At 46.8% G+C, this 21465-nt stretch overlaps 1 protein-coding gene and 1 long non-coding RNA gene across 4 annotated transcripts; one reads left to right on the top strand and one right to left on the bottom strand.

Moving 5' to 3' along the window:
• Positions 1 to 13455: 13455 nt before the first annotated feature.
• LOC133928910 (amino acid permease 3-like) lies at positions 13456 to 16732 on the bottom strand. Of its 3 annotated transcripts, none has more exons than XM_062375432.1 (5): positions 16609 to 16732; positions 15472 to 15603; positions 15135 to 15368; positions 14937 to 15030; positions 13456 to 14845 (listed from the first exon to the last, which is right to left on the bottom strand). In XM_062375432.1, the coding sequence occupies exons 2-5, from the start codon at positions 15599 to 15601 to the stop codon at positions 13822 to 13824; spliced, it is 1482 nt and encodes a 493-aa protein (XP_062231416.1). In that variant the 5' UTR covers positions 15602 to 15603; positions 16609 to 16732; the 3' UTR covers positions 13456 to 13821. The 3 variants fall into 3 exon arrangements, with proteins under 3 accessions (XP_062231416.1, XP_062231418.1, XP_062231417.1); XM_062375434.1 differs by lacking the exon at positions 16609 to 16732 and adding an exon at positions 15744 to 16077; XM_062375433.1 differs by lacking the exon at positions 16609 to 16732 and having other exon boundaries at positions 15472 to 15730.
• Positions 16733 to 19152: 2420 nt separating this feature from the next.
• On the top strand, positions 19153 to 20053 carry LOC133929799 (uncharacterized). The gene is made up of 3 exons (XR_009911657.1): positions 19153 to 19407; positions 19517 to 19597; positions 19888 to 20053. It is a non-coding gene; the product is annotated as an uncharacterized LOC133929799 (long non-coding RNA).
• The last annotated feature ends 1412 nt before the right edge of the window (positions 20054 to 21465 follow it).

Here is a 21465-nt window from a genome sequence, read left to right as displayed (position 1 = left end):
GACTTCGGCCTGCTTCTGCTTCACCTGCTCAGCGAGGGCAGAGAGGGCCTGCTCCCGGGCAGTCAGTTCTGACTCCCACATGGCGGCCCGCTCCTCCCGAGCAGCTAAGGCCGCTGACGCCTCGGCAGCCTCCGCCTCTCGACGGGTCAGTAGCTCCTCCCGGGCGTCCAGAGCCGTCACCGTGATGCCGATGTCGGTCTCGCGGATCGCGACGTCCTCCTCCCGACGCTGGAGCTCGGCGCAACTCTGCTCAACCTCGTCCTTCTGGTAGGCTAAGTACGCCTGGGAGGCCTCCACCGTCCTCTCGCGAGACAGGATTGCCTCCTCCCGAGCCCGCACCAACCTCTCCCTGGCGAGTACCTCGGCGGCCCGTCGCCGTGATGTCTCGGCCAGGCGGGCGGCTTCTTCTTGCTCCTGCACGGCCTCCGTGTGTATTTCCTCCAGGGCCTCCTGCTCCGCCTCTATCGCGCGCCGCTCATCCTCGTGGACGGCGCGCGCCGCGGCAACGCGGGCCTCAAAAAGGCGTCTACCCTCGGATAGTCCCTCCCTCTCCTCAAGAAGGGCATCGCGGCCCGCCTCAAGCTTCATCTTCACCCCCGCCATGGCCGCCTCCAGCCGCTCGATCACCTCTCGGGCGCTTCCTAGCACGTCCGGGAGGGGTTCTGCAGGCCGGCTGGGCGACGGCCGGGCGCTGGGTCCCCTGCGAGCCCCCTTTGAGGGGCTCGGGGTCCCCGAATACTGCCACGCAGGCACCGCCCTCGACGAGGCCATCCTCCCCGCACTCGATGTGCTCGGGGTGGGCTCCGTCGGCGTCGGTTGCTCGGGCGCGGCCTCTGCCATCGGCTTGGGGCAGGGCAGCGCCTGTGGCTCTGGTTTGGTCGGCACGCTCTGCGGCTCTGGCTCCACTGTCGCGCTCAGCGGCTCCGTCTTCACTGGCGCGCTTGGCTCAGGCGTGCTCGGCTCGGGGGCTGGAGCCAGCCTCGGCGCCTCCAGCCGTCCTTGGTCTCCGGTGGTGTCCTTAGGCAGCCTAAAAAAGAAAATAAGGTCAGTCTTCGAACTCACTCCGGGCAAGGCATGCTCAGGGAAAAGGGGGGAAACTTACGCAGTTTTGGGTCTTCGGTATTGCCATCTCGATTCCGGGATCTTGTATTCTGGGCCCGACGGCTTTGGCCCAGAATCCTCCCTCCTCCTCTTCCGCGGGGGGCTCTACGGGGCCGCCGCAGGGTCCGTCTCTGGCGGCGGGCCGGCCTGGGCACTAGCTGTGCCCGCACTCCCGTGCCGACCTTGGTCTCCGGGTTCCAGATCAAGCCCAAGCAGATCAAGGTCTGTTTCCAGAACCGCAGATGCCGCCTCCGTCGTCGGCCCCGCGCCGGACAGTTGGCCACCCCGGCCTCCCTCCTTCGCACCACCTGCCAGCGGCCGCTGCCGCGGTGGTGACGGCGACGACGAGGACGTCGGCGTAGGAATGAAAGTCCGGGGGTGCTTCCCTTTGTCCCCCGGCGCTGTCGCCGCCCCGCTGCCGGCGACGCCTCCTCCACCGGCCTGGCGGCTGCTGCTTGCAGCAGCCCCACGGTTGGCCTGCGGCCCGCCACCCGGGGCGCTCGAGCCACCGGTCTGCGCCGGGCCGCCTACGGCCTCCTTGCTGCTCGTCTGTGGCCTGCTTCTGGCGGCGTCCCCGCCGGGGGCACTCGGAGCGCGGCCGGTCGCCTCGTACACCCTGGGAATCTGGATAGTCCTGGGGTTCTGGCGCCCTGGCCAGTCGACCAGCCCCTGGGCGTCGAACTCCGGTAGCGTCTCTTGCAGCGCCACCTGGTTCGGGTCGGCGCAGGGCGCCAGCTCCTTCCATGGAAGCTCCGTCCGGCCCAGGTCATCCACGCCGGTCACCACCCGGAGCAGGCCCCTCAGCGCCGCATCGTCCAGGTCCCACTCCGCGCCGATCTGGGTCCTGGTGATTTCCTGGGGGCCCGTGTACACCCAGCAGGGCTAGGCCCGCTCCCGCAGAGGCGCCAGGCGGTGGCGCAGATAGTCCGCCACCACCATCACCGAAGTGAGCGCGGCCTGGCGCAGGAAGTCGATGCGATCCAGGACTAGCTACATCCGCTCGTCCACCTGCGGCGGCGCCTCCCAGGTTAGCCTCTGGGGCTTCGCCGCCCTCTCCGGCAATGTAAGGCGGTCGTGGGGACTGACGTCGACGTAGAACCAGTCGCGCCGCCAGTCGTCCCATTTGCTCCGCAGCACCTGAGGAATGTACTGCTCCCCCAGGCCATCCCGCAGCTGGAAATTGCAGCAGCCGACAATGTCAGCGGTGGAGAAGCCCCTCTTCTTCCCTACCGATTGCAGTACGAAGAAGTGTCGAAAGAGCGACACCGACGACGGCACCCCCATGAACATCTCGCAGAGGTGGGCGAAGATCGCCAAAATGATGACGGAGTTCGGGCTGAGATGCACCAGCTGGATCCCGAACGTGTCGAGGATCTGGAGGAAGAAGGTCGAGAACGGCGGCACCAGCCCGGCCGCCATGAAGGAGGTGAAGAGGATGATGCACTCCGGCCGGTCCGTCACCGGCGGGAAGCTCACCGGCCTCACCACCGAGGCCTCCCGCTGGCCTTCGGGCACCATCAACTTTCGCACTTTATCCGCCGCCTCCTCGTTCACGAGTCGGGACTCCGGTAGCATGCTGTCGGGTGTCTTGTCGCGGTGGCTTCCTCCCGCTCTCGGCATCTTGTCAGGGTGGGGGATGATTTGGAACGATGGGGGAAAAGTGGTGCTCTGATCGCCTAAGGGAGGATGAGGGCTCAGGAGTGTAAGGAAGAAGAAGGCTTGATCGCAAAGATGGTGTAAAGAGGGGGGCGGTTCACTCCCCTCCTCCTTTTATACTCCAGGGAAATTCAAACATCGCCTGCCACGACGCGCTCGGTGAGACAGTTTCCTCGGCCAGCGCAACCGTCAGGCGAATCTCCCTCGAGTCACGCGGTTGTCAGTGGTTACCAGGCGCACTTTCCTCGATCTACGCGGTTGCCACGCGTGCCGCCTGCCTCGTTATCACGCGCCTCAGGAGTCGGCTGGATGTGCATCCGTTCGGCTCCCCATTGGGCTGTACCAGAAGCCCGGATTGGAAGGGCTAGCGCCTAAGAGTGCATCACGTGGCGTCGGTGCTGGGTTCGGCCTCATTGACGACGAAGGGCCCATCCGTAGTCTCTGGGCCATCGGCTGCCAATAGGCCCGAGGGCTACTGTCGGTGAATCAGGAACCAGGGGTCCCCGAATCCCGAGGCCAGGCTAGCAATCCGCCACGTGGCGCCATCCCGTGGGGTGACCTCCGCGAGGTAAAGAAGACTAAGTCCCGGGAGAGGACGCTCGGGGCCACAGTCAGTGGTCCCCGAGTACCCGGGTTCCCCGATGATCTGCGAAGACTAAAGTGACCGGGAAGAAAGTGCTCGGGGAGGGGAACAGTGACCCCCGAGGACCCAAGTCCCCCGACGACCAGGAGAGTCAAGTACCGGGAGAGGTGTGCCCGGGGCTGCGAGCAGTGGCCCCCCGGGCACCCGAGTACCCCAAGGACCCACTGAAGGAAGTTCCGGGAGAGAGTGCTCGGAGCTGCGAGCAGCGGCCTCCGAGCACTCGGCTCCCCGAGGATCCGTACAAGCATGCCCGGGAGAGAGTGCTCGGGGAGGTCAACAGTGGCCCCCCGAGCACTCGGTTCCCCGAGGACCAAGGAAGGGCGTTCTCGGGAGAGAGTGCTCGGGGAGGTGAATAGTGACCCCCGAGCACTCGGTTCCCCGATGACCCAGGAAGCCCCTCCATCAGTGGCCCCCACAGGGGTCCAGCGATGAGGTGTCAGCCGGTGAAAGGCCCGAGGCCGCATTTAAGAGCGCGCGTGGCCTGTCACCCCCAACTGCTCCCGCCACGCTCGGTGTCAGTTCTTGCCATATTCTGGCAGAAGGGCGTGGGTACATTAAATGCACGGGTCCCATCCCGTGCCATCCGGCGCACCTCGGGATTACGTCGCAAGGCCTGAGGCGTTCCGTCTGCTGCGCTATTGTGGCAGGCGAACAAGACAGGGCGGGCACGCCGGGCCGCTCTGCGGCTGCCCGGTGGACCCTCTCCACGGCGCCCGTTGCCAGCGCCATCATGACGACTGATGACCCGGTGCGGGGCGCATTTTCAACCCCCATCACTTCGCACAGAGGCTATGATGACGCCCTTTCCATTTATGGTGCCTTGGAACTCGTGCCCTCCCATTCGGGGTACGCTACTGCCGACGGGTATTTAAAGCGGCCGGCAGCACAGACAAAGACAAGTAAGAAAAAAGCTCGGCAAGCTCTGAAAGGCTGAAGAAGTTAATAAAGTAGAGAAGATCGAGAAGTCCAAGAACACCCAAAGCCAACAGATACACACAGATCGGAGAACACCTTCGTACGAGCATAGAAGCCGAAGAACAAGGAGCCACAAGCTCTAGGATAGACAGACATTCTTGTAACTAGCACATTCTTGAGAGACATTCTCAGGCATTTATAGCATCCACACAGGAGTAGGGTGTTACGCCTCCGTGCGGCCCGAACCTGTCTAAACCCCCAGTGTATTTACTTCGTTCCGCATTAGATCATTTCACCTTACCAGCCATCGCATTTACATCAATTTATTTCTCCAGCAAACTTATTCAGAATCATCCCCCTGACCGAATCTCTAAAAAGGGGTCCCTCAGGGTCCCTGCGACAGGAGTTAACCCTCCGATATCCTACCTCTCCCCGTTCCCGCCCCACGTCGCCCAACCCCACCTCGCACTGGCAATGGTCCAGGTGTCTGCAGGATCAGGTCCTAAAAAGTCTGGAGATGACCCTACTAAGGTTGAAGATAGTGTAGCACTGGAAAAGTTGAAGATATTGAAGATGATGGTTTTAATGAAGGTGATGCGAGTAACAAAGCTTAATTTCTGAATAAAAAGAGCAGGTCCAGCAATTTTGATGCTTTTCTGGAGTGTGCCAAACAGGTATTAGGATAGTACCAATTGTTGAATTTAGAGTTAGATATTTGTCTCCTCAAATTTGTGTTGTTCCTTCCTGCTGCTGACATGGGGTGTTGGTATTGCCTCAAATTTATGTTTCCTTCCGGCGTGGCCACTGTTGATTTCTACACAGATAATAAGCTTAAATTTCAAAACCGTTTAGAATAGGACACGATCTTCTTAGGGCTTCCTTTGGATAGGAGCTCCTATGGACAATTAAGCTTAAACTGGCTTATGCATGAGCTTAAGCTGTCTAAGAAGGTGTCCTTATGATACCCTCATGTCGATACGATAAAATCAATTATATAAATACTTATTTAAAGTAGGGATACTTAGTTATTAACTGTGTATACCGAAGAGGAAGACATGAGATTTTATAAAGGTTCAGATCTTCCTTGAAATAATAGTACTACATCATATTCTATCTTGATTATTCTTAAGAAAAGATAATTACAACGGGGTGTGTCTAGATCTAATCATAAAAATCTTGACCAAATCTCCCATATTCTAAATTGTCAAGCCCTTTTTGAATGGATCTAATCATAACATGACTCTCTTGTGGATATCAATGTGTTGTTCTTGCTTATATCTAACTAGGCTTGCTTAGTATTGCTTGTTCGGCTTATTCCTTTCATTTAATCAAGTATTTTTTTTTTGGCTATTGACGAGGAATGAATAATCAATAATTATATATATTTAATAGAAATATGGTATATCCATAGAACGGGTATCCATCGTACACGTATATTTAACCCGATACGATAGGTTTTACAACCGCTATAGGGTAAATAAGGCATGCGTCAATATTCCAAGAAGTTCATTGTATTCTACACAAACCATCCTAGATTAGTAAGGAGTCTTTCAGATATTTAGATGTAATATAATCCGAAAATATTATACTCGGAGTATATCACGTCTCGTCAACTCAACTATATAAGAAGGGAAGGAGTACGTCCAAGAGCATTTGAGGCAAACATGATACCAGGCCAAACAATCAAATTCCAAGTGAGAAGTCAGATAGGAAATACAGATCAAGTCTAGTTGTATAAGAGTAGAAATAACACATTAAGATCCACAATAAAGTCATACCACGATGAGATTTATCTGACAAAGGCTTTAAGTCTTGGAACACGAGAGAACTCACCAAGATCCTTAGGATTAGATTTAGACACATCCTAATTATAATTGTCTTTTTTTGATATTAATCAAGATGAAACAGAAAGTTGGACTATTATCTTAAGTGAGGCATGAAACTATATAAAATTTTATATCTTTTTCTTCGATATGTATGGTTAATGATCAGACATTCCTATTTTAAATAAGAATTTGCGTAATTGATTTTATCAATCATGGACAATTATCCATATGCAATAATTTGAAGAGACCAAAAGAATAATATATCTATTATCTTAGTAAATATATATAAAAAAGAGCCTCCATATTTAATCTCAAGGGGTAGAAAATCTCAATCATTGGAAAAATAAAAGATCCGATCATCTACTTAATGGACCAGATTATAGCGGTGTAAAAAGATCTGACCATCTATTTATTGGTCGGATTATAACATTGTAGATTGATCATTGGCGTTAGAGTTGTAGAACAATATAACTCTATAATCTATTGTTGGGAGGTTTAAAAAGATCGATTGTTACGTATAGACAGAGTTCTAGACCAGTACAACTCTTTCCAAGTATATTTAGATCTAACTCATACTAATGTTGCTTATTCCTAAAACGAATCAATCTCTAGCGAGCATGCCAATGATACAACAAGGCTACGAGCAAGGCCTCGCGTCACAAGTCGACCTCGCCAATGGGAAGAGATTTTATGAAAGCCCGACATTGCGGAGGGCAATGGTACGAGAAGGAAGATGCCGATTGATCAGAAAAACCGCAATCCCTGCGCATGCGATCGAGGGCGGGTGCGTCTAGGTAGCTGGAGGCACGTGTCACCATGCTTCTTGCTTTTCTTCCGTTGACGTGAACTGCTCCTTTGCGTTTCCTTGGCTTTGATGGGCGTGCACGGGGTGGACAGGGCTTGCTTCTAATCTTCTCAGCAGAGGGTCTGTTACACCATCTTCAATCATATTATCTTTATTTTGTTTTCTTCCTAATTTTATTTCTCATTTTTATTCTTTTTATTTTCTCTCATCTGCAACAGTTTTTTTTGAAAGGATTCGTGAAGGGAAATAAGAGAAAATTCTATCCTAAAGAGAATAACCTTGAGAATCCCTTCGTGACGAGAACCATAAAGTGAAACCGTTAGATCGCTGAAAGGAACAAAAATTCCTTCGTGAAGAGATTATGGGCCCTAACAGGAATCAGTTGGAGATGATCTTAGAAACGGCGATAGGGATTGCAGGTTGTCGTCTCCGGCAACCCAACCTGAAGAGCCGGATTGGTGGGCCGCGGTGACACGTGCCCACAAGCGGATGTCCTGCGGCCCAAGTAGCGTGACCAGAAAAACAGTGGCGTAAATTGTGACAGATCGGCGGTGGTAACATGTTTTGAAACATTTAAAACTTTAACCATAAATAATTTTTTAAATATTTAATTCTAAAACATAAAAATTATACATGTAAGTTTTTTAAAATATTTTTATAATATTATAAATATATTGGGTTGTATAAATATATTAATAGTGGTCAAATGTATGCATCGAAGATCATACTATATCCTAAACCAAGTATTTTTGATTAGAGGGAGTAGATTGGAAGTGCCACCGTAGTAAGAAACTTGATCAGGGCGGCAAAGTGGAGTTTGTAGGTGATTCGGGAGGGTGACGATGGTGATTGGATTAGTTCGACTTTGGTACCAATGTTGCGACCGCAGCAATAGCGATGTTGAGACTTGCCGAGGCTGCCGTCTGGGGCCATCGAAGGCTCTAGGGCCATCGAGGCCACGAGGAATGAAGGAGATAAAGGAATGGCCAATGAAAAACAAGAACTAGACAAATTCTTCTTCATGGTTTTCGACCCTGTTACCAACGTCAACGTTGCGAAGGTAACGGCCATGCCAAGGGTTGGAGAGGGAGGTTCACTTTAATTCCATGGATGAGTGGGGTGGGTTGTTTATGCCACATCGCATCCTAGGAGATCCTCCGATGCAGACACGAGAGCATAGTGAAATCTCACGGCCCTTTCACTCACGTTTGGTCCGATTCATGCATGCCTGAGACCGATCAGGGTCCCGCCCCGATACAGAGATAGATCGAGATTCTGTTTTCCACTCCACCTGACCTCGGCCGATCGCCATGCATGTCACGGGGCCCTTTTTTGATCATTCCTGGGGCTGGTCTTTGGTTCTGCAGGGATGTCGTGGAGTAGGAAAGCTTATGGAAACCTAGTGAGTTGTGTCAGATCTATATAGCAGGCCAAGGCAAAAGCATTGCAAATATAAGGAATTTTACATTTGAAAACTAGTGGCTTTTTGACAAAGATTTCCAAGAGATGAGCAAGAGTACTTGAAACAGGTATGATTATGTCCCTTTTCATAAAAGAGCCAGGCTATTAGGTTATAATATTGTCAAATGGTCTAGGAGGAATAAACATTTACTTAATTATCAGCTTAAACAAATTGAGGATAACATTGCTAATTTGCAAGCTCTTCCTCATAGTTATCAAAGTCATGCTTTAGAAGATGAATTATCTAGTAAGCATGCTCACATTCAAAGCAAGATCACTGAATAATACAGGCAGAGACGCAAGAAAAAGTGGATCACCTAAGGAGATAGGAATATTTCCTTCTTTCATAGTAATGTGATCAAAAGAAGAAGGATAAACAAGATCAACTCCATAACCAATTCTGATGGTCTTACAATACAAATGAAGATATTGCAGCATGCTTCATAAACTATTTTGAAGATCTGTTCACCTCTTGCTAGCTGGATTATGAAGAAACACACGAAATAACCTTGAGAGAGGAAATGCAAGAACATTCTCTTATAGCTGCTCCAACTAAAAAGGAAATTTATGGCATCCTTAAGTCAATGAGAGGGAATGCAGCTCCAGGGCCTGTTGGCTTTAATGTCAATTTTTACAGATCCACACGAAGTTGAATAGGTGATGATGTTCATAATTTGGTAAGATCCTTTTATTTGAATAAATCTTTACCTGCTAGCCTGAAGAAAACCAATATTGTTCTTATCCTAAAAAAACCTATGTGCTCCACTCCTTTAGACTATAGGCCTATAAGTCTGTGTAATGCTATTTACAAAATTATTTCTAAATCCCTAGCTTTAAAAATGCAACCTTTCTTACTTGATAGTATCATCAATTCCTAATATGCTTTTGTCAAAGGGCGAAGAATCTCAGAGAATATTATTATAGCTCATGAAATCATTCATTCCTTTCATCTTAAGAAATGGGACATCAAGGATTTTATGCTAAAGTTAGATTTGGCTAAAGCTTTCGACAGATTTGAGTGGAATTTTATTAAGTTTGCCATGTGTCGCCTTGGTTTCAATGAATATTTTATTGACTTAGTTGCAGCCTGCATTGAATGACCTATTTTCTTTGTTGTTATTAATGGCCAGCCCTTTGAAAGATTTAGAAGCTCTAGGGAAATACGACAAGGATGTCCTCTCTCTCCCTACCTTTTCATCATTGCTATTAATGAACTGACTTGTAGGTTGAGAGATGCGGTGGCAAATAACAGAATATCATGTGTTAATCTGGCTCCCTATGGTCCTGCCATTCATTAATCCTTTGTTGTTTGCAGATGATGTTATCATATGTGGTCAAGCTAGCACGCATGAAGCTCAAGTAATCAAAGATATTTTAGATTTTTTTTAAAGAATCAGGTCAAATGCCTAATTGGAGTAAATCTTCTATCCTTTTCAGTGTTAACAAACCTTGTGATCTGCAGGATAATATTAAAAATCTCTTTCAGGTCACCAATATGGATCATAACTCCACTCACCTTGGTCATCCCTTGTTTACAGCTCACATTTCTAAATCTAAGGTCTATGCTTTCCTTAAAAACAATTTCAAGTCTAAATTTAATGATTGGAAAGCTGATATTATTTCTCATGCTGGTCGTTCTACTCTTATTAAATTTGTGTTTTCTACTATTCCTATATATTACATGTCTCATGTTCTTTTTCTAAAATCTTTAACAGATGAGCTCACTACAATCATCAGATATTTTTGGTGGAAAGGCAATTATTCAGACAATAATAAAAAGCCTATCTACCTCAAAACTTGGGAAAGCTTATGTATTCCTAAAGGAGAGGGTGGGCTTGGTTTTAGAGATTTAACAACCTTGAACATAGCTCTGATTACAGGTTTAGCTTGGAGGATTCCCAACAATCTAGAAGCACTATGAGCCAAAATTCTGAAAGGTAAGTATTTCCCTAATTCATCTTACTGGAGAGTAAGCAGTCAAAGCTCCAAATCCTGGACTTGGGACTCTATCCTCAAGGTAAGAAACATTCTCTCCAAGGTTGTTCAGTGGCAACTCTTTGATGGTAATATTTTGATTTGGAATCAGTCCTTGTGTCCAGATTGGGAAAACATTCATGAACACATTAATCAAGAAGCTTTGAGAGGCCTTCTAGTCAAAGTTGCAGATTTGTGTCTTTCCAATCCAAAAAGATGGAATGAGCCTTTGCTTTCTTCTATTTTTGATGTTGAATTTGTTAATTAGCTTATGCAGATTCCTCTTTCTCAAGTTGGAGGTCAAGACATTATAATTTGAAAGCCAAATAAGAAAGGTATATGGATAGCGCAAAATGCTTACAAGCTTCTTCATCCAGAGAACATTCAAAAAATAGTAACCAAACTAAATAGGTCAAATCAAACAAAGATTATTATTGATCTTATCTGAAAGAATAAAAAAATCCTACCAAGAGTTCAAATGTTTGTTTGGAGGGTCATGACTAAAAATATTGCTAATGCGCATCGAGTGCATAGAAGAATTAAGAATGTTTCTCCTAATTGTTCTTGATGTCATTCTATTGAAAATGATGAGCACATCTTCTTCCATTGCTCTTTTGCAAGAGTTGTTTGGTTTTCTTCTTCTTTCGCTATCAAATCAGACAACCTTTCTGGCTCTTGCTCAAATATTCTGCACTTCATTTTCAGTTGCCTACAAAATCAAAATGATGAAGATCTCGTCTATTACATTCTCTGGTGTTTATTTGGAAGGCGAGGAATGCTCATAGATTTCAGAATAAAGATTGCTCTATTCACTCTGTAATCTTTCAGGCAAAAGTAGCTCAAAAGGCTCAATATGATGCCTATGATATTGAGCAAATATCTGGAGACTTCATCCATAAATCTTCAAACTTTAATCATCTTGGTCTGCAATCTTCTCCCAGATCAATTTGTTGTTGCAGGTCGGATGCTTCTTTTAATGGAAGGGAGGTTGGTCCTGGTATTCAAATAACTTACTTAGGAGACCAAGTTCGATGGACCTTACAAATTCAAGCAAGAACATCACAAGCTGAATCTCCCTTACATGCATAAGCTTTGAGTCTATTTCTCAGCTTCTTTGTTATAGATAAATTGTAGGTTCAAGAATGTGATTTTCTCTCAGACAACTTGTGACTTATTTCATGTTGGAAAAATCCCTAAGAGGTCATCCCTGATTGGAGAATAAGGCACATGATAAAGGACATGGAGGAAAAGACGAGAATGACCAATTTTAACTTTTTTCACACTCCAAGAGAAGACAATTTCATTGCGGATGCTTTAGTAAAAATGCCTCTTAAATAGACTTTGGCAACCCTAGTTTTAATTGTTCTAATTACAACCATTACAATGGTTGCCCCTTGAAATAAAAATTATGTACTTACCTCAATGGGCTAAACCTTGTAATGTTTCATGCTTATGAATGAATTGCCCTTTCAGGGTGCAATACTTTAAAAAAAAAGAAACACCCTCGATCATGTTGGGACCATCCGATTAAACTTTACCACTCGCCATACTGAATTGATCTATGTAGGATTAGATCACAGGAACAACTCCGCATCAAGTGACCAAAGCCAACATCACTCTTTTTTTTATCAATGGATTTAAATCCAACCATCCAGATCAATCTCAATCTCCTTAACCCTAACATCTCTCTGTCACACACGCGGGGCATAGTATCACCGAAATATTCTAGAAATCTATGTAGGGTCCATCTATTGTGTAGGAATAATGCACTTTCACAAGCTGGACTTGGTTGCCACCACCACACCAGCCCACCCCACGCACAAGCCCTAGAGAGGCCTGCCGGAGCCGCCTTCACCCTGAACCCTACACTGCCAGCACTTTCGTTTTCGGTGATAAGATATCCCCATGCCATCCTCCCCCTCTGTCTCCGGTGGCGATTGTCAACGGATCCTCCTCTGCTCATTTCTCTTTGCCCTCCTTTGACCCACACTGGCGGTGCCATCACCATCTCTTTGCATTGTCGTCATTGCCACCCACCACTAGTCCTCTACATCCATCTAAGCCCTCCCCCCACCCTAACATTAACCTGATTTAAATATGTTAATTCTTGTGTTTAAATTGCTTGGTGTTTAAATTTTTGCGCCAGTTGAATGCATTTTTATAGGTTAAAAGGAATATATCTTGTATCCCTATTATGAAACACACGTTAGCTCAGTTAGTTGGTAGGGGGTTTGTGTCACAGGCATGTGGTCCCGAGTTTGACTCCGCGGCGATGCACTGGCGAAAAAGTGGTGGTAGTGGCTGACTGCGGGGATGCCTGGGTAAATTGGCGATCGTCCAATTTTCTTTTGGCTAGTTTTAATATGTTTGTCATCTTTTTTCAGATTTCTAGATTCAACTATCATGGACGGTTTGAAAAGTTTTATCCTTGACGATTCCAGCTTAGGACTATTTGAGATAAAAACTAATCTCAGATGGTTTTTATCCGTGGTGATTATCATTGGCACAAACCCGTCTGAGATGGGTGTTTTTGAGCCTCTGAGATGTCACTCTGTGTGGTACTGAATTGACTATGATTTGCTGAAATTTGAGTCACTCAAAGCTTAGACATTTCGTTAGATCACGCGCGCTGCGCCAATCGATGCAGCTGATTTAAGTTCGTTTTTTTTCGCCATTTTCCTTTCGAAAGGGATGCAGGAGCAGAATGCCTTTGGCCATTTCCTATTCTGTTTGACTCTGGCGTCGTCGGCATAGACACGTACTACCAGTGTCACCGTGTGATCCATCCTTTCTTATCAGGAGCTAGGCCTTCCGTATAATCTTTCCTTCGCTGCAGCGCAGCGCAGAGGCTCCTTTTGCTAGTTGTGGGAATGATGAAGGCCCAAATATTCGGCGGTTCTAACCAAAAGAAAGTGTTGAACAATCTTATTCGGCGGTACTGTAAGGAATAAATAATACATTTATTAGGCTTCGCTTGGATCACTGATTCAGAAGAAAATCGCTCAAATTCTGTAACCACGCCATTTCTTTTTGTTGTTTCGTACACAAGAGACAAAAGTACTCCACAGTCCAAGTAAGAAATTATCGTCAGAAGCATATATTTCTTGCGTACACAATTCGTGTTTGCAACACGTGAGTTTTACAGGAATTTCATTGGAGTAGGTTCATGCTCCAAACGGAGCCTACACAAGCATTAACTCGGGAACACACTGTTTCATTCCTCTTCACGACCTTTCACTTTTCAGTTAACGAAATCACAAACAATGGAAATTAGCAAGGACACGGTACATCGGCGATGCAAGAACAGTAGTAATTAATTTTCTTCTTTTCTTTTTCTCACCGTGTGGTAGTTAATTAGCTACTTTAAGGACTGCACATTATACTAGGCGCCAATCATCTGTTCATCAATTTGTGCATATGATTTCAATGCGATGGATCGATCAGTTGGTGGTGGCGAATGGTTTGTAGACCTTAAGGTCGGAGATGATCCCGGCGACGGAGCCGGCGGCCGAGGCCACGGTGATGATGAGGCAGGCGAGGCTGAGCAGCTGCAGGCACACCCACCGCGTGCTCCACTTGGGCACCCTCTTTTGCACGATGTACATCTCCACCGGGAAGTAGACGGTGAGCGGCCAGAAACCGAGCGCTCCCAGAAGCCCGACCACGTCGTTGAAGAAGGGCAGCAGCATGGACACCACCGTCGTCGCCACCACAAACGCCGTCCGCCACGTCAGCCGGAACAGGTTCAGCTTATAGCACCTGCCGCCGGAGCCGGAGAGCGAGAGCGGGACGTCGACCTCCCCGGTGATGTACCGCGACTTGGGCCACCTCTGCTGGGCCCACTTCTCTACGAAGGCGAACAGAGGCTGGCAGTAGACCTGGTAGGCGCCGACGAGGTGGACGACGATGGCGGCGTTGGCGACGTCGAGGAGCCAGAAGGGCTCGTAGAAGCCGAAGCCAGTGAGGAGGTTCCCCGGGGCGTTGTCGCCGAAGGCGGCGTAGCCCATGCAACCGCAGAGCATGTAGAAGAGCGTGGTGACGGCGACGCTGACGACGGTGGCGCGGCGCATGACCTTGGCCTCGGACGGCGGCGGCGCGCGGATGGTGTCCTGGATCTCGATGAGGATGAGGGAGTAGGAGTAGGCGAAGGCGATGTCGCCGAACGCCTGCAGGCTGCGCCACACCTTGTCCATCGGGGTCACCACGCCGACGCTGATGCCGGTGAAGCTGCCTTTGACGCCCTTGTTGGCGACCACCTGGACGATGCCGAGGCCGAGGCCGATGGTGGAGTATGTGAAGGACATGACGGCGGCCAGGATGGACAGCCACGAGATCTGGTCGAAGTCCGGGATCTGCGAGAAGAAGATCTCTGCCACGCCGAAGATGATCATGTACGGTATGCTCGAGATGTTGCATGGGTCCCCGTGCCCCTCTTTGTGGAAGCAGTTCGCCCTCTTGATCGCCCTGTAAATCCGCACGGCATGCATCCAAGCTAATTAAGCGCACCATCACTTGCCAAGAGACAAAAAACGGCTTGTGCAAAGCCGGTGCTTACAGCATGCTAATGGAGGCGGCAATGGTGTAGCCGATGGCGACGCCGACGATGTTGGCGTACTGCAGGAACCCGCAGATCTGGACCTTGATGCCACCTGCTCGACGAAAGGACATGCATGGAAAAACAGAGTCAGCTCTGCACCCGCAAACAGCCAAGAATAATGTGCATGCATCCACGGGGAATCAAAGGCGTACGTACTTAGGTTAGCATTGACGGCGTCCATGTAGGTGTAGTTGCGCTTCCCGGTGGTCTGGTCGCCGGAGCGGTAGCAGTCGGCGAGCAGCGCGGAGGTGTAGTAGGTGACGAAGGAGAACAGCAGCATGACCGCAGGGCCGGCCACCCAGCCGAGCTGCGCGATGGCCCACGCCAGCGAGAGCACCCCGGACCCGATCACCGCCGTGATAATGTGCGCGCTCGCCGTCCACATCGTCCCTTCAAAACATTACAGAGCACATCAGTTTTCGGCAATTCATCGAGTTCAAGCACAACACAGGTATGTGGCTGGCAGGGCCGCTCTAGAGAGCACGATCCTTACCGGTGCGCTTGAGGCGGCCGTCGTCGTCGTAGCACTTGGAGCCGGCCGTCTGGCCGAGCTCCACGGAGGTGACCTCCATGACCGCCGCCGCTGCCGGGTAGTACTGCTTGGCCACACCATTCTCCCCCATCTCTGCACCAGTCACAACACCCGAGCAGTGAGACACTGCTGCCAGGGCACGCAGCTCAATATCGTATCGTAGCAGCAATATGTCCGGCAACGCTAGTTCATGCTCTAGCTGAAGTGCTCAGATCAGTACCACCGTGACTTACGTAGAAATTTATATAGCCGCCGATCGACAAGGCAAGCTAGGAAGGTGGTGAGCGAGACACGGAATCAGCCGGGAGCGCGAAGACTTGGCGTGGAATTCAAAGGCGGGCTATGACTCGGGCACTCACTGAGCTCGCCTGCCAGTCCACTAGCTAGCTCGTGGTTGGCTAGTGAAGCGTCAGTGTGAGTGTGAGGGGGTAGAGAGGGTGGGCGCGGCAATTTATAGCCGCTTGCCTCGAAGGTGGGTGGCCGTTTGGGTTGGCGCCGGGAGGGGGGAATATTACACGGGCCCGTTCTCTCCAGGCACACAAGTTTTCCAAAGTATGTCGACGATGCAAAGAAAAATGTGGACCGCATAGTTTTCATCCACACATTGCTATCTTCTATATGTTCCACCCACATAGTTTTTTTTAAAAAAAGTTCTACCCACATACTGCTATCTTATAGACCAATCCCACGATGTTTTCTCAAAAGAGTGGACCTCGCACAGCACAAGATTTCTATAGCGCCAAACAAAACGTGGTTGAGACATAATGGTTGAACCCAAGGTCGTCCTCTCCAGGCACATGATATGTCAACTTGCATCTCACTCTCTATCTAGCCACTAAGCTAGCAAACATTTGGATTTCCCTCGGTCAATGGGAACAGCATGCCTACCGAACTAATAGTAGAGGACCAAAGATCATAAGAGATCTCACTGGGGACAAATGTCCACTGACTAACACAATCAAGGCCATGAAAACCTTGTAAGAGATGCATCACACACACCAAAAACCAAAGATATGATACGAATGCTACAGTGTACTAGTAGCACATGCCACGCACACAATACTATATCAGGTTTCCATGCATGCATTATTCTCTTACCTTTGCCAAAGTCTCCTCTGCTCCGATCCTCTCTCTCCTCTTGCAAGAACTTGAAGATATATGAAGAAGAGAGAAATTGCAGTAGAGATAACTAATGTACTATAGATAGGGTTGATTAAGCTTGGTGTGGTGTCTCATGTATGCACCCTGGCTGGGGTTTTATAGGGAGGGGTGTGGTGGTTAAGGGCTAGTTAATGCTAGGGGTTTACTGTTTGTAGTGCATAGCATGCATGCATATGATATGCAGCATCAGTGAAGGGAGGGTCCTTTGGCGTTTGTGTCCCACGGGTTCTCGACCACCCTTTTGCGCCCGTAGAATAAGTTCGATGCTAATCTCGGCCGCGAGATTTAATAAGTTGAGCCGCCACTAGGGATCGTATATATCACGATCTTGTTCCGGGTGGATCATTCCCCTTGTATCGCAGGAAATTAAAGGAAAGACTTTGTCGGCTGGCACTATGTGAGAAAAATACATCAGTGACGGGTGATAATCATTATTAGTGATGTGTAACGTACTTGTCATCTTAAACTCGTCACTGATGAGAGATTATTAGTGATAGGTTATGACCTACTCCCTCTGTTCAGAAATAGTAGGCGTATTTCTTTTGGGCTCGATCTTCAAAGTTGATTTTTGACTAAGATTTTCTCACAAAATATATCATTTATAGCTACAAAACATATACAGTGTGAAATCATTCTGAATTATGAATCTAGCTGTATAATTTTTATACACTAAATATTCTTATAATTTGATTAAATATTAGTCAAAGTACATAAAGTTTGACTTTTCCAAAAAGAAATACGCCCTACTATTTCTGAACAGAGAGAGTATCACCGATGAGATTATTAGTGACAGGTCGTAATCGTGATCAGCCATTAATGTTCAGTCATTAATGACGGATCATAATATTGATCCGTCACTAATAACCGATAAATGTTTTTCACATTTTTGAACAAGAAAAAAGTAAAAAAAACTTTTCCACCCGAACCATCCCAATACAAGCCTATCGTCACTCGTCATGGGTCACTTGCTATTTTTCACACTATTTTTATAGTCTACATTATGTGAGAATGGAACTCGCGACCTCTTCTCGTACGTGTACCCCTTACCACCTCATCTATCACATAGTTATGACAAAAACTAGATATTTTATCCCTTTAACCTTTTTTTCCGAAGGTTATTAGTGACTGATCACAGTCCCCCCCCCCCCCACTTCGCCAGATTTGGCAATTTTTCAGGCCAAATTCGGCCTAGAAGATTGAGTTGTCACCCTCTAAAGTTTCTGTATCATTTTCAGAACGCTTGTTTATATCCATAATCTTCACCCCTTACATCAAACTTGAATATAAATACATAATAGTTCCTATTCTAATGTTGCTGAGGTGAGAAAAAATAAGAAAAAAAATAAAAAATATTCTGTTTTGGTTCTCTCTTCTCAGCTGCACATTCGACTTGGCATTGACATCAATGTTTCGGTTGATTTACATCAACTTGAGCCTCCAAAGGCATCTAACTGTCATAGATGGATACCATTGTCAATTATGAAAACACCTTTATGGTGATAACTCAACTACCATATCCATAGCATATATGCATTTCTTCAAGTCCATGAAATCAATATAATATTAATTACTACAAAACCAATATATTACTAAAAGGTATGTGAAGCACGATTATATTGATAACATCTTTTAACACTAAGTAGTACTGTTGAGGTGAGAAAAAATAAGAAAAAAATAAATAAAAGGAAAATAAAAAATATTTGTAAAAAGGTCATTATTGACTGGTCAAGTTGTGACCCGTACTAATGACTGGCTTAGGACAACCTATCACTAATGACTGGCCTAAGATGATCCGTCACTGATGAGTCATTATTAGTGATAGGTCACAACTTGACCTGTCACTAATGACTGACCTAAGATGACCCGTCACTGATAAGTCATCATTAGTGACTAGTCACAACAAAGATCCATCACTGTTATCATTAGTGATAGATAATGTTACGACCCGTCACTAATTTTATGTCTTTTTTGTTTGTTTTTTACGTAGTGTTAGTTTTACACATTTTTGGTGTTCCGAAATGTGGCTACTAACTCCTACTGACAAGTAAAGAGATATTTGTGGGAAATGAAATGTTGAAAGCTCTAGTTTATTTAGGTTATTAATGGATCTAAGACAATGTGGTCTCCCGAGCCTAGCAAAAACTACAACATAACTAGTCATCCGTGCCGAGTTATTAGTATCGGCTAGGCTAGAACCGGCACTAATGAAGTATCAGTACCGGTTCGTAACATCCTGCGCTCAATCATTGATTGAGCGGGGTTGAACCTACACTAACACCCAGTATTAGTGCCAATTCTTAACACAAACAGGCACTGATACTATCAGTGCCAATTTATAATTTGAGCCGGTACTGATGTTAGAGAGGACTCAAAATTTTGGTTCAATCAGCTTCACGTCCGCTGGCCTACTCATCTCCGCGTGCTGATATTTTCATTGCCCGCGACTCTCATCCACTTGTTTCTCTAGACCACTCTCATTTTCTCTCTTGACCACTTCTATCTCTCTCCTCTCCCTCTCCACCTAGATCCACGTGACAGGTGATTGACGGCTCCCACGCCAGGCCGGGCTGCTCCTAGAGGCGCAATTCGTGGTATTCGTTCGATGATACTCCGATCCCGAGTAGTACGCGTGGTGGCTGCGCATGTTCACTGCCAACCTGGCACACCCCACAACGCACTAGGCACTGGACCCCACCGCACGGTCGCAGTACCTCGCCGTGAAGAACCTCATGAGCGGTAGGCAGCCTCTCTCTCCGCGCCTTAGCCCCCGACTCGCTCGATTTTGGTTGGGTTGCGCATGATTTGACATTTCAGAGGGTTATGTGTTTTGGCTGTGTGTGTGTAGATGAGAGGAATGTGATGGCGAGGGCCGATTCGGACAATTTCATAGCCATCATCACGCAGGTGGAGAGCTTGCAAGAGCTCGGTAACGATCATTTCTCTCACTTGCGAAAAAGCTGAATTTTTATTCTCAAAAGCAATCGTTCTGATTCATCAAACTTTGAAGAGGCATGAGGTGTTTATGCTTGGGAGATTGTTGTTTCAAACTTGAGGCTTTGGTATTAGAAAGGAGTTTTTTTTTATTATCATTTCAACGGTTTTGGAATCAGTAAGGTGTTTTATCATTTGAATGCTATGCTATATGATAGAACACATTGGGGATACAATTGACAGGTTCGGCTATTTTCTGTGAATTTATGGTTTATCAATCGACAGGTTTAGCTATTTGGAGCTCAAAGTTTGTGGAGGATCATCTATCCAGAAAACTCTGATCAAGGAAACAGCTTCTTGTGGCGCTGCACATTTGATCCTCGGTGTTGCAAAGAATTCTCTGTTGTATTATTGCTATCGAACTATCTGATGAATGTTTAATTTGTGCAAATGTTTGTTCTGTACATCCAATTTGTGTTTTTGATAATCGGATTTGGTCTGTGCATCCGATTTGTTTGTGATAATCGGATTTTGTCTGTGCTAATGTTTGTTCTGTGCATCTAATTTGTGTTTGTAATATTCACTGATGTTAGATGATTGGAGTAAAAGTGGCATGCATCGAGTCGGCTCATTTCTGGTAGATTTTTTTTTCTTTTCTAGAAAATGGCAACACTGTTGGCTCATGAATAGAGCCGACATTGATAGTTTGAGTATCAGTGCCGGTTCTTTGTTATAGACTGTCATTGATACTCATTATTAGTACCGGTTTGATTTTCAGCACCGAGTAATTAGTGTCGGTTCAGAAACCGCCACTGATGGTGTTTTTGAGTCAGCACTGATGACTCTTTCTATAGTAGTGAAACGCCCTCATGTTTTATTTTCGTTTTCCTTTCCTTTTTTCTTTTCATTATTTATTTTTAGAAAAATGGACTATCTAAGGACATTCTAGGCCATGTTTTGTCTGCGCCCAAACATATCCTACCATGCTAGCCAAAATTTTAGCCATGGTTTTGGTTGCCCACAATTTGACCAACTAGCCCATCAACTCATACGTGCAACTGCACATGCTAGAAATTTTATAAAATACATGAATAGCTGAAGTTCATGAAAGCATAGACGTTCTTAATTCTCCCTATTTCATTTGACCAACTAATGGTTGGCAAGAAATGCATGGGATATAGTCCATTGGCGGAGGGTCAATAGTTATACTGTATGGATCAAGATCATATATAATAGCCTTGACCGTGTGATTTCTATAGATGATGATGATGATGCTAAGCTTAGTTTCATGTGTAATTTGCTATGCTAAATTGCTATCTTGCCTACGACTATTGATGCCCGCTTTCATTCCATGATGACCATCTGTGTGGTTTGAAATTGTTGGATCGAGTGTGTAGTAGAAGGTGCATGTGTCCGCGAGTTGGGTGTGAGATGTCGATTTCCCCCACCCAATTCAGAGTTCGGGTCTAAATTGTAGATGTTGTTGCCAGCTACATGATGATTTATGTGTGTCATTGCTCGCGGGCTTTGCACGCCGCTGCTAGCACGGTTGTGAGTTCACGGCTGAAGTCTTAAGTTAAAATTTTGAAAAAATTGCAAAAACCCATCTATAACTTTGGAGGGTTATCAAAAACCATGTACAACTTCTTTTTCTCTAGCCTCCCACCTGCAACTTTGGAGGTTTGTAAAAAAAGAAAACCCTATGACCATTGATAGCATAATATGGTGCATGCATGAATTCCTAGGGTTACTAGGGTGGCATAGCGATGTCTAATGCTGCTTCTGACATCTTAGGGACCATTTAAATTGACTTAACATTTTATTATTTGGGCTCCCTATTCACATACTTTTGAATATTTATTT

Source organism: Phragmites australis, chromosome 9, assembly GCF_958298935.1.
Source record: "Phragmites australis chromosome 9, lpPhrAust1.1, whole genome shotgun sequence".
Classification (NCBI taxonomy): Eukaryota; Viridiplantae; Streptophyta; class Magnoliopsida; order Poales; family Poaceae; genus Phragmites; species Phragmites australis.
This window is presented reverse-complemented; position numbering and strand designations above follow the sequence as displayed.